General features: G+C 41.0%; 1 protein-coding gene across 1 annotated transcript in view; it reads right to left on the minus strand.

The window, feature by feature from the left end:
- Positions 1–16,583, minus strand: part of DDX10 (DEAD-box helicase 10) — a 337,218-nt gene that overhangs the window by 305,342 nt on the left and 15,293 nt on the right. Inside the window, exons 5-9 of the mRNA XM_014600713.3 lie at positions 16,297–16,417; positions 14,094–14,283; positions 12,149–12,275; positions 11,072–11,234; positions 8,755–8,839 (exon numbers count right to left, since the gene is read on the minus strand). Of these exons, the coding sequence (XP_014456199.1) occupies positions 8,755–8,839; positions 11,072–11,234; positions 12,149–12,275; positions 14,094–14,283; positions 16,297–16,417 (686 nt within the window). The remainder of the gene's footprint in view (positions 1–8,754; positions 8,840–11,071; positions 11,235–12,148; positions 12,276–14,093; positions 14,284–16,296; positions 16,418–16,583) is intronic.

The following is a 16,583-nucleotide window of genomic DNA, read 5'->3' on the forward strand; positions in this document are numbered from 1 at the left end:
AGTATTTAGCTACTTAACAAGATTCAAATTATAGATCTGACTGACTTGAGAAGAATTATTTAGCTGGGATTTATAATCAAATGAACACCTATCTTAGAATTTGTATAAGGACCGATTATTATCTTCAGTAATTTAACCCCAGTCCAATACTGAAATTTAAATTGAGACTTAATAGTTTTATTTTCCATCTAGTTTATTATTTATAGCTTAGTGTTGGTGATATGATTTCTCTTTATCTCAAAGTAAGAGTCTAAAGTAAGTTAAATTATATCTATTTCTATAAGTAATATGAGTCCAGAACATTGGAGGGCTTAGACTGGATACATAATGGTTACCTAATCTTACCAGCCTCCACACCTTAAGTGCTAATGTGATGGGGACAAAGAAGTTTGGCTGAAACATATTTGGCTCTCCAAGGAAGACCACAATAAAAACTTGTGTACACAACACGCACCCCAACAGGGCAAAATCCCTTGTGGTCTTAATATGAATTTCTATGGACTAGGGTGCATCCATCAAAACCAGGGATCCCATGGAATTCTACCACAGCAGTTTGTTACATTTATTGCATAAACACATGTTCTAGAAATCGTATCATGTATGCATTACAAACACAGAAAAAAATATACATTAAAAGAACACGGTACAAGATCAAGCACTCAAGTTGGGAAGTGTCACAATGAAGGTTGCTGGCCCAGCCTTAATTGTTCTCCTTTACTGTGATAGACTTCAAGAATCATATGAAACGTAGATAAAAATTTACTCTGGAACAAAAGTAGAGCAAACACACAATACACACAATTTAGTTCAGAGGAAATCCTATCCAATATAAAGTTACTTTTGAGGAAGCCTGAAATAAAGTTATTCCAGAGAAAGATACTCTAGTCTAGTGTTACAGGTTTAACTTAAACCTTATTCGGCACCATTAAAATGTAAGCAGACATGTTCAACAGTTTAGCTAGTGTCACATGTCTTCATGGCATTGCAAAGTTGTTCCCTTTCAGGCAAGGGTCACCCCCAAATGCATACTAACTTCACTAGGTCACTATATTCCAGTGATCTGCAACTTGCAAGTGAACCTGTGACACCCCCTAAGCAGGGTGCCAGCTTCCATTGTCAATCCCACCCATATGCAGCCTTATGCTCCAAGCGGAACAACTCCCTACCACCTAGCAACAAGCCACTGTAATAACAGCTAATTAAGACAGTTAACTTATAGCAGTTTCCCACAGAGTAAAACCCAGAATAAACATGCCCTATCTCCATGCCCTTGCCACTTTTTCACAGGACCCCTGGTTCCCTCAGTACACAAGACAGGCGTGGCTTATTGAGTGTGCAGTGATTTAATATTTTACTCCTGACAAAGGAGGGTTAGCAGGAGTGCACAATTCTAGTCCCACAGCAACTACACTGGCTCCCAGTGGCCTTCTGGGCCCAAATCAAGGTACTGGTTCTGACCTAAAAACCCCTATATACTCTATAACCTTTGCAAGGGACAGTGTCCTCCTCTACTATGCTGTATCTTGAGCTCTATGTCAGCCATGAGCAACCGCTGGCCAGCATTATCAGTATCACCTCCCCCTGAAACTTATCTTTTCAATTTCATGAGAAAACTGCAGTGTCCAGAGAAAGATATGTAAAAGAATCATTTCACTTTAATGAATACAATTTTTTATTATTGTGCTGCACCTTTTTTATGTAATAAGAGCACCAGAGAATATGTACAAAAATATATCCAAAACATCCAGATACACTTTTATTTTGAAAGGCATACTTCAGATCTGATAGTTACATGAATAAATCTGTTTACCCAAAAACTATCCTGCAATGGAGTGAAAGTAAAATCCAGATTTATCCCCAAGGCCTCTCTCAGCACAATCAAAAAAGAATGTCACAGGTTTGTTTTATTTTTGCTATATATTTAATCTGATTACATAACCTTTCAATTTTACCTATATTTTTAAAACAAGGCAACATCTTTAGCTCCATCACATTGGGCAGTTTAGACAAAATTTCACTTCCAATTATGCTATCTTTTGGGTGTTCGGTCACAATGTAACTACACTGGTGACATCCAAGTTTCTAAGCAAAGATGATTATTTTCTGACCCAGGAGCAAGAGTTCTTGCAGTTGATACCATGATCTGAGACCTAAGAAGTGCACAAAAGAAATGTATAAGTGCCAGGCAGTACAACAGGATTTTTTTCCCCATTTCCTTTAGCAACTGTTCCCATTTTTTAAGCAGATTTTATTTTCATTAAAGCAATGATGCCGGGGAGCCTTACAGCACATTCAGCTACATCTTCTACAGTTGCTCCTGAGCCCTCAGAGCAGCCCAATGAAAGTTATGTTTCATTGATATTGGGGAAGCTAGTCAGTAACAACAGAACTACAGAGATGCTTCTTAAAGCTACATTACAACTGTCTGCACTAGTTAAGGGAAAAATGTTATTCAGGCAGTTGAGAGGAATCATCTTTCCAAGGTAAGGTAAAATCCTGCACTTTGCATTTTAAAGTATATCAAGGAATGGGCCAAGAGTATTTTGCTTTAGCTTAGTCAAGTCCCAAGTTCTGCATCATTATTACTGATTCACTTTTTTTTACTCCTTGTACCAGTAGTTAAAAAGCTTCACTGGCATATGCTACTGCCAAGTTAGAGACTGGTAGTAGGGTTTGACGTACATTGTTATTTTATTTTTTTTAACACCACATTGCATCCTCTTGCCCATTTATAGCTACATCCAAAACTATTAGGGTTATCCAAACTGGGTTTTAATTTATGCCTCTAGACCAGGGGTCAGGAACCCCTGGCACATGTGCCAGAGCATGGCAAATAAAGCCATTTCACTTGGCCCACCACTGCCAGCCCAGGCTCTGGGCACCTGCCGCCAACCACAGAACCTGGGTGGCTTGCAGCAGGCAGTGGACAGGCTGCAAGCTCTGGTGCAAGCAGCCCAGGCTCCATGGCAGGCAGCAGCTGCCAAAGCCTGGAACAGCTGTGACAAGCAGCCAGGAGGCTGTGAATAGCTGCACCAGGCTGTAGAGTCCCAGACAGGCTCCATGGTGGTGGCAAGTATACACGCACCTCTGGGTGGACAGCAGGAGAGGGGCTGGGATTGAACTGCCCTGGCCCCTTCCCTGCCGTCCACTGCTCTGGGCAGCTGCAGCAGATAGCAGACCAGCTACAAACAGCTGCACTGGGGTCCTGAGCCCCAGCAGCAGTTCCATGGCAGCAGTGGCTACATGAGCACAAACAGTGGGAAAGGGGCCAAGGAAGCACAACCCTGGCCTCTCCCCCACCATCCACCCAGATGCCCATGTGTGCCCACTGCCAGCAATGAGAGTCAGGTCTCTTCTAGCTCCCACACCATCTGCCCCTGGCATACCAAGTCAAGGTGTGGGTCAAGGCTGGGGTGGCTTTGGCACTCCAGCCAAAAATATTGCCAAACCCTGCTCTAGAATTTACATCACAACCCTCTTCATTCAGTCAAACTGGAAGTCTTCCCTGTTTCCCAGACATAGGACAGACAGGAGAATTAATGTGCAAGAACATGCAAAATTTACCAACCTTATTAGTCTAGTAACAAAATAAGTTTACTTTAAAAGGCCTTAGAAGGTTGCTGATCCTCCAGTCTAGCTGGTAAGCAGCCCATTTCCAACCACAGCTGTGTCCATTCTACTGTGGTAAAATATATATGCTTCCATTTTATTAGTCATCTAGGATGACACCATGTCAATGGGTAATAACAACTAGAATAATCATACGTCCCAGATTTTGAAAGCCGGTCCCAGGCAGTCGGCAAAAATTAAAATGAGCATCCCAGAATCACAGAGGTGTGGAGCACAATCTGGCAGGGAGGTGGAGGGTCATGGCACGCAAGGCAGCTCCGCTTCCCCACTGCCCTGCGCCCACGGCCTCTGCCACTGCCTGCAGCAGCACTTCTGACTAAGGGGTGGGAAGTGTCCTGGATGTCCATTTTCCTCATGGTCACCCTAGTAATAACCAGAGCCGAGTTTTAGGGTGTTCAAACATTCATACCACATCATTAGAAAAATATTTTAATGGATATTATACTGCAAATTAATCGGACTACAACTTAATGGGACAACGTCAGAATTGTAGCTAGGTTACTGTGTTTAAATTTTAGAGATTCATAGATGTTTTAATAATATGAATTGGGAGTTAAATATGCAGTGTCAAGGATTTCTTGTGACCACCACTGGCAGCTATTTTTAATTTTACTTGAGTTAGGATAATTATGTGAAGACCACAAATGTAATATAAAAAGGTGGTCTAACTATTATGTTATTTTTAAAGAGGAGCCAACAGAAATGCTTCAACAGGTCTTAAAGATAATAGTTAATGAAGGAAGGAGCTGCCACCTTGACTCTGCAGGTTATCTGTGACCCAATAAATATATCCCACCTTGTGACTGAAAACAGGAAATTAGCTTTCCACACTAGAAAAATTAAATCAATTTGTTAAGATATCTAAACCCTTCTATTTTAATCTATTTATTTAGCCAAAATGTCTCAAAATATGATGGGCTCAGTCAACTTCATTTTTATTATGTATATTCATTTTCTTTTTTGAAGATTCCCCAGAAGAATTCTCCAAATGGATCCAAATTCTCTTCACTACTTAGAGTTATCTCAATTCAGGGGGCTGATGCAATGTACTTTTCACCATTCACATGACCACAAAAGGACTATTGAGTTATTCTGACCTTTTTATTTGTGGTATTCAACCAACAGGCATCATGAAGCCATGTCTGACAGGAAATGGAGGATGATAGCTGAGCGCTGTAAGCCTCTGGCTGGAACCAATAGCCCTTGAATGATTTATTAGGCAATGCATTTTCAAATGCGCGAGTAAACAGAACCAGAGCAGGCTATATACAGAGCAAGTGTGCACCCATGCTTGCATGCGTACATAAGTGTGCACGCGCGTGCACACGCACAGTATGAAGGATATATGCTGGCTCTTCCACTTCTAGCTCTGACTAACTAATATCAATACTAGACCATACTCTAGGCCCAATTCAAAACTCACTGATGCCAACAAAAAGACTCACAGAAACTATGATGGACTTTGGATCAGGCCCTGTAGTTTGTGTTTTGTGTGTACGTGGAACAGACAAGGCTCTAACACTACCTCAGAAATTTTCATTAACTCTCTGAAACAGGTTTAGTCCAACTCTGTCTTCCATTTCAGTGCTAATACAAAGAGTAAATAACTCCTGATACAGAGAAATCAGGAAGTAAGAGGTTTTGTGAGCCTTTTGGGGAGGAAAAAGAGCATTGGGAAAGAAAGAAATTACTTATTTAGATTGTGCTAGTGAGCACAGGAGATGCTGGCATATCCAACACACAGAATATCCATGCACTAGAGTGAAACATGTTAGAAAAAGAAACCAGGGGTCCTGTTAAATAGGCTTTCCCTTAACTATTTTACCTACAAATTAAGTAATCTTGTGGTGGATTTCTGGCACTCAGTCATTCATTTTCTTCATGGCACACAACTTGCAAATGGCATTTTAAAAGTTTAAGAAAAAATCATGCATTAATACTCCAGAAATTAAAGTTAGCTTCTACTGTCCCCTAGTGGCATTGCATTTTGTTTCACAAGTGTGACCAAAACAGTTTTGAATCAAATGTATACTCCGCTGACTACAGCCTGGCACACATCAAAAGAAGCCAGCAGCCACAGGGTTTGATTTCACCACATAGCTCACCAACATTTTATATTTACTTTGAATGTTTGAACTAAAACCCAAATGAATCATTAGGACCTTAATCTCTAAAAACTTAATTTTTTTTCCAGATTTCTGTCCTAAACAATATGGTCACAGTATTTTTCATTAAGTCACTGTTACTGAAATATCCAGACATTAAAAGCATATATAAAAAAATGCAGTTGGCAAAACAATGTCCACTGCTCCCCACTCACTGCAAGACTAACATAGCTTTCAAGTTAATCAGAATGTTTTAAAAAGACACTATAAAGTAAAAGGATTCCTGGATACCTCCTAGGTTTTGCGGTTTGCAAAAGATGAATGCTGTTTTTTCCATGGCATCCATTAATCAATCTACCACATGCCACAGGTAGGACCGCAATGTTCTGAGCACCACGCTCATCCAACAATGGAACATACTTGCAATGACTTGCTCCTCAGATAAGCTTTGAAAAGCTACAGACCAGGAGTAGAAAACCATCTCAGAATTATTCAGCAGTGGACTCTTCATGTCTTACCATATACAGAAAGATTTTTCTTCTTGACATTCATGTTTAGTTTTCTATAACATAATTATTTGATTTAAAAAGTAAATAGTATCCTGCAGCCCACTTTTAATTACAGCTAACTACAGACTCCTAATTAGTCAAGATATTTAATTTAGCTTCCATTCCATGCAATTATGCACTCTCATGGCCCATGAAGCTTTCTAATTATCTCTAACCTCATTAATGATAACTATTAAACTTCAGTTCAGTTAATTTTTATTAAGCTTCTAGAGAAAATGCAAGTTTCGCACATACTAGAACCAGCTACTGAATGCAACTACAGTTGCCTATCCATGATTTGAAGTTAGCTGGAAATAAGTATTCTAGAAATTATCCTTATACTGCTATCATATGTATTTAGTGCAGAACATGTATTTAAAATTATGAACCACATTCTCAATTCTATCTTCAATAACTCTGCCCTAGTTCATCCCCAACATGCATTTCCCCAGGTTGTCCTTAGGCTCTGTAAACAATTTTTTCCCCCCGTTTTTTCCAGGAGCCAAGAAAAGACACTACATTTCCCCACAGCTAAACCCACTTCAGGGCAACATTTTATTGATCCCACACACAGATCAATCACCTCTGAAACCTTTCCTGTAAAGACAATCTGCTTTCATTATCAATCACAACCATGCCAGTTCAAATATCTGAAGATGGATACCCTTAAAATTTCAGCAAATGTCTGGTTACTGAAAAATTAATGTGAAGAAAAATCTAAAGGAGAGTCTGGTAAAGACTCTGCATAGCTGAAGGAACAGCTCTTTCACAATGGAACAGGCCCAGTATTTAGCCACGCTCTACTTTTCCTCCATCAGATCCTCTCTTAACAAGCTCTCTGAAGACACTTACCATACCATATGGCTAGCTTTCCAATACATATGAACAGCATACCACTTTCCTTTTTAACAGCAGTTTAATTATTTAAGATTATAAAGCTATTTTGCTCTTTAACATTCTTTTAAAACATTTCCCAAAGCATCTTTATTATACCATCACAAGTCAGCACAAAAGCTCTTGTGGCCCTGGGCAGATCATTTAACTTAGTGATAAACTGGAAAAAATAAATCTTCAGGAGATCCGCTGGAAATTGCCATTAAAATGTGTTGAATTTATTCATTTGTTTTCCCTGACAGCAATATATCCCAATTTCAGGACTGTAACTCTATAGCAGGAAGAATGGAGTTACAGCTATTTTATTCAACTGATGAGACTCAATGAAAATTAACTGCATTCCATATGGAAATTCCATATACATGCAGTTAAGACTTTAAAGCATAAAGCTCAAATTTATATTCACTGACTATATTTATAAATCATTGACAGGGTCATATGTAAATGTAAGTATTATCTAATAGCTTTAAGAGGATACACATGGCTTCAAAAGCAAATTAGAAACCCATTACCAATTTTCTAGCATAAGAAAAAAATAAACCCAGTTTTCTAGAATAAGCAGCAAACAACTAATTGCCAGCATACTAAAAACAGTAACATTACAGTGGGAACACAAGTGAAGTTTAACATTGCCAGATCCAGACAGCCTAATAACATATTCGTAAAAATTGAAACTTACCAGCTACCCAAAGACAGACTGTTGTGCCATGACATTTAACTTAGATTTAGTTCAAAAAAAAGAAAAAAAAGACAGTGAACTCCCACCTGAAAGAGACTGCAGTATTCACTGAAGTTTTTATCTATTGAGTTTTCATTCATGCTTCTTATAACAATTTTTTTCAGGGAAGCAAGGTCCAAATTGTTAAAAGGTATGTAAGTCCTATACTCCCATAAAACAGTAGCATTTAGAGGTCTATCTCCATTTAAAACTAGGACAAGTCAATGGAGCTAAAAATCATTGCTATCCCTAAACAAATTATTATGCTAATAAATAGGTAGACAATTCATAGATTCATAGGTTATAGAGTCGGAAGAGACACAATGGATCATCGTGTCCAACCCCCTGCCCCTAGCAGGAAAGAGGGCCAAGGTCAGATGACCCCAGCCAGGTGATTGTCAAGCCTCCTCTTGAAGTCCTCCAAGGAAGCCCATTCCAGACTCTGGCCACTTTTAAAGGCTTTTAACAAGTCATCCAGTAAATCACCTCATTGGCATTTTCTCTCCAAGTAACACAGCTGAGGTATTAATGTTTCAATACTTTTGAAGAGACTTTAATACCAACTTTGACCACTGAAGGTCTTATTAACCTATAGAGCACTGTAAATGGGCTTCTACTCTGCTAGTTCTCTCTCCTAACTATTCAATCCTCCCCATTACAATTGCTAGCAACTGTATTTGTTCTAATGGTTACAATGATTGTCTGTATACTAAAGAATTAACTGCAGCAAATAACTTCACATTAGCCATCAAAAAAGCCTTTAGTTCCTTTTGACCTCTACCTCAATGACCCTCAAACGGCTTATCCATCTCAACAGTTACCTATTTTTAGCAGGCTTAAATCAAAATTAAATACATACCTGGCTGTTCTTCCCACTCTGTGGATATATGTATTTGCATCCTCTGGACAATCAAACTGAATGACCCAATTCACTGCAGGAAAATCTGGACAAAAGGAAAAAATACTCCAGATTAAAACACAGTGGACTCAAATCTTCTTGTACAACAGCAGGGTTTTATTCTGCATCCTTATTCCCTGTAAGAACACCAGGACGTTCAATTTACAGACACTGTCTGAACTATCTCTGAATTAAAAATAAAACTAATTGCATGTATCAACATATCATAAACAACTACCCTCTTTGTCAAAGCAAGCTAAAATTAATGGTGTCTTCATTTCCTAAATAATAACAGTGCACTGAATGGAACATAATTTCACACTTGACAAGGATAGACAGATGCTTTGTGTCTCTCAGATAATAAAATGCCCTGACATGACGTGATTAAAAGAGGATTTGACCCACTTTTCACCTAGAATTTCTGTTTTCTTCACAACTGGGGGCTTGAAGTTAGCAATGGTCAGATACTACTACTATATCTATCCAAGTATTAAAACATCACTGTCTCAACAAGAATAAACAGAAGCCTGCAAATAAGCCCTGAAGTTACATTTTAATCCATTTATATTTAAGAGAGGCAATTGTCAAGGCTTTTAACTCTAGTAACCATATACGGACCAATTATGCCCACAACCCTGTTCCTAAAATGCCATATCTTAATAAGTTCCTTAGCAGCAAGATTCAAGTAGAACAGAAGGTAGCAAAATCTAGCCTGTTGTCTTCCTTACATTTTATTATGTTTTCCTCTCCTAGTCTGTTGGCAAGAGCCCACAGTTTAGGCAGTTATTTTGGGCAGAGGACTGCTTACCCAGTTTTGGCAGGCTGTCGAGGGCCTCATGGGTAGTCCTGCCCCTTGACAGGTGCCCCACCCCCTGGTCACCATCTTGGGACCAATGTCCCAGGGCTAGCACCGGTGGGGCCCAGAGCAGAGCACATGCCGGCAGGGGCCTGTGGAGCTGGGCTGGGCTACACCAGCAGGGAGGGGGGAGCTGGCCCAGCTCCATAGAGCCCCTACTGGCTAGGACCCCACACTCCTGCCACCCTGCTCTGGGCCCTACCGGCACAGGCCCCGGGACTCTGGTGCGAGCTCCGTGCTTCCACTGGCTCCCCGCCCACTGACTCCCAGTGCCCCCCAGCTCCGCGGTACAGGCAGGGGGCAGCACACAGTCCCGACCCACTGCTCGCCAGCAGGGAAGCTGGTGCTGAGCATGGGGAAAAGTGGCCCCTCGCCTGTCCCGTGGCCAGCGCTCACAGCCCTCACAGGGCTATCTGGAGCAGGTACAGGCAGCCACATGCAGGCTGCAGGTGGCTGCAGTGCGGGGCACTGGCCATAGGGCGGGCAAGGGGACATTTTTCCCCATGCTCAGCACCAGCTTGTAACCCTCCCCACTGCCAGCCTGGCCAGGTTACAAGGTGGTGCTGAGTGCGGGGTGGGGCAGGGAGGAGAGGAACAGCCCCTCCCTGCCCCATGCCCGGTGCCCTGTGCTGCAGTGGCTTGCAGACTGCATGGGGCTGCCTGTGCCTGCTCTGGACTGTTGTGGGAGCCCGCCATGCTTCCCCTGGGTCCTACTGCCCTTGGATCCTGTCATTTTTGACAGGAACCAAGGGCAGAGAAATATTAATTTTATAAATTTTTTTAGGGGCCCTGCAGGCCGGATAGGGATCCGGGCCCATGGGCCATATTTTGCCCACCCCTGGTTTAGGCCATGGAAATCTGCTTTTGCAATAGCTCAATTTTTAATACAACAGAAGCACAGGTGAATTCCTGGAAACACTCCTGGAGCAGACCTAATCACATGTAAGCATTAAACATCCATGCAAAAGCTCTACTCCACTCAAAAATATTTTAAAAAATGCTAACAGCTAGTAGCCATGGAAAACAAGACTCAGAAAAAAAATAACTGTCACCAAGGAGAATCTTTGTTTTTGACAGCTATTATTTGACTTGCTTTTGTTGTATGTTATGCAAGAAAGCCCTTCCACACCCATAATCCAGTGACATCCATAACCAGATATTATGAAAAAAAATTATATAAAAAAATTATATTATATATTAGATATATTAGATATTATTTTTAAAAAAATCAAATCAGACAAACTTCCTTTCACCAGTCACTAACACATTACTCATTTTGCCTGCTCTTTGGGTTAACCCACAGGATGCAGGACCAACATTATTTAAAGACTTAGAAATCTCTTTGTCCAGCAGCGAGCATCACCATTCCCATTCCAGTTATTTATCTCCTTAATACTCAAAGAGGAAGCTTAGGTTATGTACCTAGCCCACGAGCTGCAATATCCGTAGCAAAAAGAACTGCTGATTTCTTGCGAACAAAGTCATTGTAGACTTCCATTCTTTTCATTTGTTGCTGTTTGCCATGGAGAGCCAGTATAGGAACACCAGGACGCAGCCTACAGAACACTCTGAACAAATACTGTACCTGTTGGTGAACAAAGAGAAGTGAGTTTGATATTTCACTATAATGGTCATTGTTATGTAAGTAAGTAATAACATTCTTAGCACTTAAAGCTAAATAACTTTCCTCCATCCCAGAAACTGCACACAGTGAGAGAGGTCACCCTCCTCTCTCTCCAAACACAGAGATAGAAAATTAATTGTACATAAAGACAGGAAACAATGTGTAGCTGGAAGGACCTTTATCCTTTTTGTGAGAATTGGGGATTAGTAACAGAGAATGTTTTGGGCAAGGAAATCAGAAGTCAAAGGTACTTCAGTGCACTTGTACAGACAGACTCCTGTGATCATAATCAAGATAGAGTCACAATCATATGGGCCACCTCATTACAATATTTCATCCTATAGTCATTTTTTACCAAGGCGCTGGTTGCCCATTTATAGAGGTTTACCAAAATACTGCAAGAGATTATCCCCAAAAAGCCTCAAGAAAGAAAATATGCTTTGTATAATTAGAGGTTATACAAAGTGGATAGATTCTCTGATCCAAAAATGGAAAATAAAATTCCTCTTTATCCTGCAGTCAGTAATATGGCAATGGGATACTCAGGTGTGTTTGCACAAGAAATGGGAGAACTGAAATGGATGTCTGCAATATTTAAAACTTCAAAAGACAAAACCCCTGTCCAAGTACCCCCCCCCCCCCCCCCCCGGTTGACAACCACTATGCTAACAAGATACAAAGTGTCCAAGCAACTAATACTGTAACTGGGTCTTAACTGAAGAATTGGTACCCCTGATTTTTGTTAAGATATACATGTGCCAGCTTGACACAGTTATTATGCAATTTAACACAACTAGAAACCCTCAGCTTCACTCCACCGTACTTTAATATAGCCAGAAAGTGCATTTGTTTCAAGAGAAATTCAAGAGTCATACCTCCTTACAACTTGCAAAAAACACAATGCTCTTCTTATTTAAGTGACTTCTCAGGAAGGAGTACAACATGTTTATCTTTTGTGGCAGCAAACAAACAACATAATTCTGGTCCAAAGTCCCTGGGGTACTAAAAACAAATGTCATGTTACACAAACATCGCTCATACCATGAAAATAAATAAATAAAAGAGCCCTGGATGAGACATCCATAGAACTGTTAGAACTTCTCCCTGTTTGTCAAACAGCATTTCACTTATGCTGCTTCCAATTTATAAGGCACATTTCTTCCCCACAATTAAAAGACGGCCTTGGAAGCACAGCTGGAAAGCTCACCCTGCATATACAATTTTCTTGTTAAATATCAGTATGAAACTTTTAACATGATTTTTTTAGACCCAGGCTGCAGCGTTGCCAAACTGTTATGCCTATGATGGTCCGGGAAATATGGAAAGAAAAAAGATGTTTGTCATTACCAAACTGATAAGATATCACCAAAAAAATCCTGTTTTTCTTTTCAGACCCAGTCAGTAGTAAGCCAAATCCTGTCTATGTCTATTTACTGATATTCAAACTGCTTTGATTGAAAATGTTCCATTAAAATATCATTCATACTTAAACTACTATTAAATTCTGGAAGTACAATTGGGAAAAAGAGTATGCATTTTACTGACTGAACTAGGATATGCAAAGTCTCTCTAAAAATCTTTAAAATACATCCTACATTTCTTTCAATGCGTTTAAAAAGAAGAAGAGGAGAATATTGTACAAATGTTACTCTCAACATACTTTCATAATGCTTCTCCAAATGATTCTCTCACCTTAACCCCAGATTGATGAACCAGATTTAAAATCTCTTAATTGAGAGGATGAAATGACAAGACACTGCTCCAACTTTTTCACTCCAGGTTATGCTGCAGTAGCCAGCACTCTCTAACTGTTTTACTGGATTTTTTTTCATAAACTGATGACAAATTACATACCAAAGCAATAATTATGAAGTAGGAAAAAAAACCCGGAAACCCTATTTACCCATTTTCTTTTGCTGCTTCAACTTGTAATCAATGCCTCAGCTATTTCAGAAGCTCTCTTTATTACAGTAACGTCTTGAGAGAAAGACAGATTCTTCTCAATGAAAATGCCAAGAGAGAAGCTCTATGAGCCCTCAAACCCAGGTATCTGTGTGTTATATTTAAATGTATTATCTCTCGTTAGAAAAGAAGTATGTTAACAATTAAACTGTATTTCTAGTGTTATATACTTGCTCAGGACCCAATTATTTAGGCAATGACGTCAAAAGTATTTGCAATATCACAGACTTAGAAGCTAGGTGTCAAATGGTGAGAGCAGTTGCTCATAAATCAAACTCTGACCACCACCGTCAATGGCTTTTTGTGACATCTTCAGCAAATCATAGCCTCAGTGGGCTTTGTTCTCCATCATCTAAAATCAAAAGCATAAAAGTATCTGCCCACTCCAAAGGGGGAGAATCCGCTGTACTTTTAAAGCGACTTAAAACCCACAGAAAGAAGAGTCTGCAGAAATTAAAAATTGTTATTGTATGTATTTAATGCTTTTCTTTTACTTGGATTTCCTCTGCCCCCACACACACCCTCTGAACCTCAAAATATAAATGTTACTGAAGACAATGTTGACCCTTCAGTATTTAATTACACAAACAAAGTAACATTACGATAAAAGCTCCTGTGGAAATTATAAATGGACACGGACTTATATAACATTATCATCTCTCAAACCCTTGTTTTCAAAATAAAAAGTGTAAGAACCAGTGCTTAAATGCAGGGGAGAGGCTCAGAATAGGAGCGTCAAGTAACCTGACTTCTCAGTACTCCCCACTGAAGAAAGCTGAAGACTTCGGAAGAAGTCAAGAAAGGAACAACCAGCATCTCCAACCGTCACCCAAAACAATGGCAGTGGCAACGACCTACCTGAACTTTGCTTTCTCATGAACCCAAACATATTCTGGATCTTTCAAACTCAGCCGTGCAAGATCCTTCACTGACTTGGTTTGTGTTGCAGAAAAAAGCAACGTCTGACGTTTCTTTGGAAGATTTTCTATGATTGCATTCATAGTATCAGCAAAACCCATGTCCAAAATTCTATCAGCTTCATCAAGAACTGAAGAGAGAAACAGATTTCAGAGACTAGAATTTTGAGAGTCTAGCATCCAAAGTCATACTTTAAAAGTTTTTATGCTTGTTAAACAACACCTGCTATAACCAAGGAGAGACTTAAACCAGGAACTGCTGCATCCTGTACCAAATTACCTTTGGTTCTTTTGTGTATTTCACTGATATCTTTGTTACAGAGAAATCCTTGTGTCCCCTCTTATTCCATAAACTGCAACTCTCAACTCCATATGTAGATCTGGTTTTTCAATCAATCAATTAATGCACTAGCAGACTACCATATTTTCGCGCATATATCCCGTGGGGTATACACGATTTTACAAAAACAAATGGATGGGTACAGACTATAAGGGTGTGCGGGCTATCGGCGGACTTTGTTTCCCCATGGGGGGCTGGGGCCGGGGTGGGCTGCACCGCCTCCGTGCTGGGCCCAGGCAGGCCAGACTGCGCTGCTGTTGCTGCTGCGGGGGCTGGGGCGGGCCAGGCTGCGCCGCGCCACCTCCCCGCTGGGCTCGGGCAGGCCGGGCTTCGCTGCCACAGGCTATGCCACCTCCCTGCTGCCACAGGGGCCGGGGCAGGCTGCACCGCTTCCCTGCTGGGCCCAGGCAGGCCAGGCTGTGCCACTGCTGCTGCTGCCACAGGGGCCGGGGCAGGCTGCGCCGCCTCCCCGCTGGACCTGGGCAGGCTGGGCTGTGCCGCAGCCGCCGCAGGGGCTGGGGCCAGCTACGCCGCCTCCCTGCTGGGCCCGGGCAGGCTGGACTGGGCCTGAGCAGGCTGGGCTGCACCCCCGCCGCCGCGGGAGCCAGGGCGGGCTGCACAGCCACCACCGCCATGGGGGCTGGGGCCGGGGCCGTCTGGGCTGCGCCGCCTCCCTGCTGGTCCTGGACAGGCTGGGCTGTGCCGCCGCTGCCAGGGCGGCCCGGGCTGCACTGCCTCCCTGTGTATACACTGCCACGGGGAATACACGGGTGTGGCGCATACACAGACTTATTTACAAAAATACAATTTTCCACGGGTTATACGTAGGTGCAGCTTATACCAGTGGGCAGGGTATATGCGGGAAAATACAGTATGTGGCTTGCTCCTTGACACAAGAGGAAATAAGATAATGGATGCTGGCCATAAGGTGAAGAAACTGTTTGAGTCATCAGGGCAACCAATTCTCCCTTGCCTCAATCTGCCATAACTATATACAGGAGCAAGTCAGTGCTAAGTATAATCCATCTACCCAACACAAACTGTATTTATTACAATGAGCTTAATCTCTCATACTTCAAAGATTCTGCTATGTAACAGCTAACCTGCAAAAGGGAGATAAAAATAATGAAACTTTGAAAGGAGAGTTTAAGTTCCTTGATCCAGGACTAGAGATTCATAGAACTTAGAAGCAGGCAAACATTGTATTGACTTAAGTAAATAAATCAGTATTCAGGTAAACACTACGGTAAGAAAAAAGAAACAAAACACTAACAAAAGAATAGGAGAGAAGTTAAACTGAAACATGACGAAACTGATTCAAAGTATATACTCAACTTAAACAATGATGTCATGGACTGGATAGTCTCTGTTACTTACCTTATAACATCAAATGAACAAGAGTTATATACAGAAAGGAGAGAGGAAGAAGGGGCACACATTTTATTGAGACAGGTCAAGGAAAGATATAAACTTCTGAAAACTACCAGAATGAGTCCAAGGCCAATGCTAGCCAAGGAATATCTAAAAAGTTACCAAGAGGTGCTGGAATTGCTTTGGATTCCTTACTAGCTCTATCATGAGTGTTTACCATTGGAGGTCAAGTACCAGTGCTAGAGGATTTGTGCTTGCTAGCTACCTGAGGTGCAGGAAGACCCCATTTTTTTTTTTTTTAAATTGTACATAGAACATCACTTGCATTTCACCTGTATTCTCTAACTATACAAACCTCTCAATCAACAAAACAATCCATATTCTTAAAGTCTATTAAGAACAACTGTTGATAACTTTCATATTTTTTACTTACTTAACATCTGGAGATTAGATGCATAGAAATATGAAGTTTCATCCATATGCTGTAGAAGCCGTCCCGGAGTGCAAATAAGTATATTTATTTGATGAATTCTGTTGGACTCTTGTTTCAGATCCTGAAAGTTGGTTATTAAAGCAGTTTAGGTCTGATTATACCCCGAAGCTGCCCAATAATAAGGATGCTTAAGCCATTTTAAATAAACAGTTACTAGCAATAAGCCTCAAGGATTAGCTTATTTTCATTATTTTTCCCACACCCCAAAGACTCTACATAGTTGGCTC

The sequence above is a fragment of the Alligator mississippiensis genome, chromosome 1 (assembly GCF_030867095.1).
Source record: "Alligator mississippiensis isolate rAllMis1 chromosome 1, rAllMis1, whole genome shotgun sequence".
Taxonomy (NCBI): domain Eukaryota; kingdom Metazoa; phylum Chordata; order Crocodylia; family Alligatoridae; genus Alligator; species Alligator mississippiensis.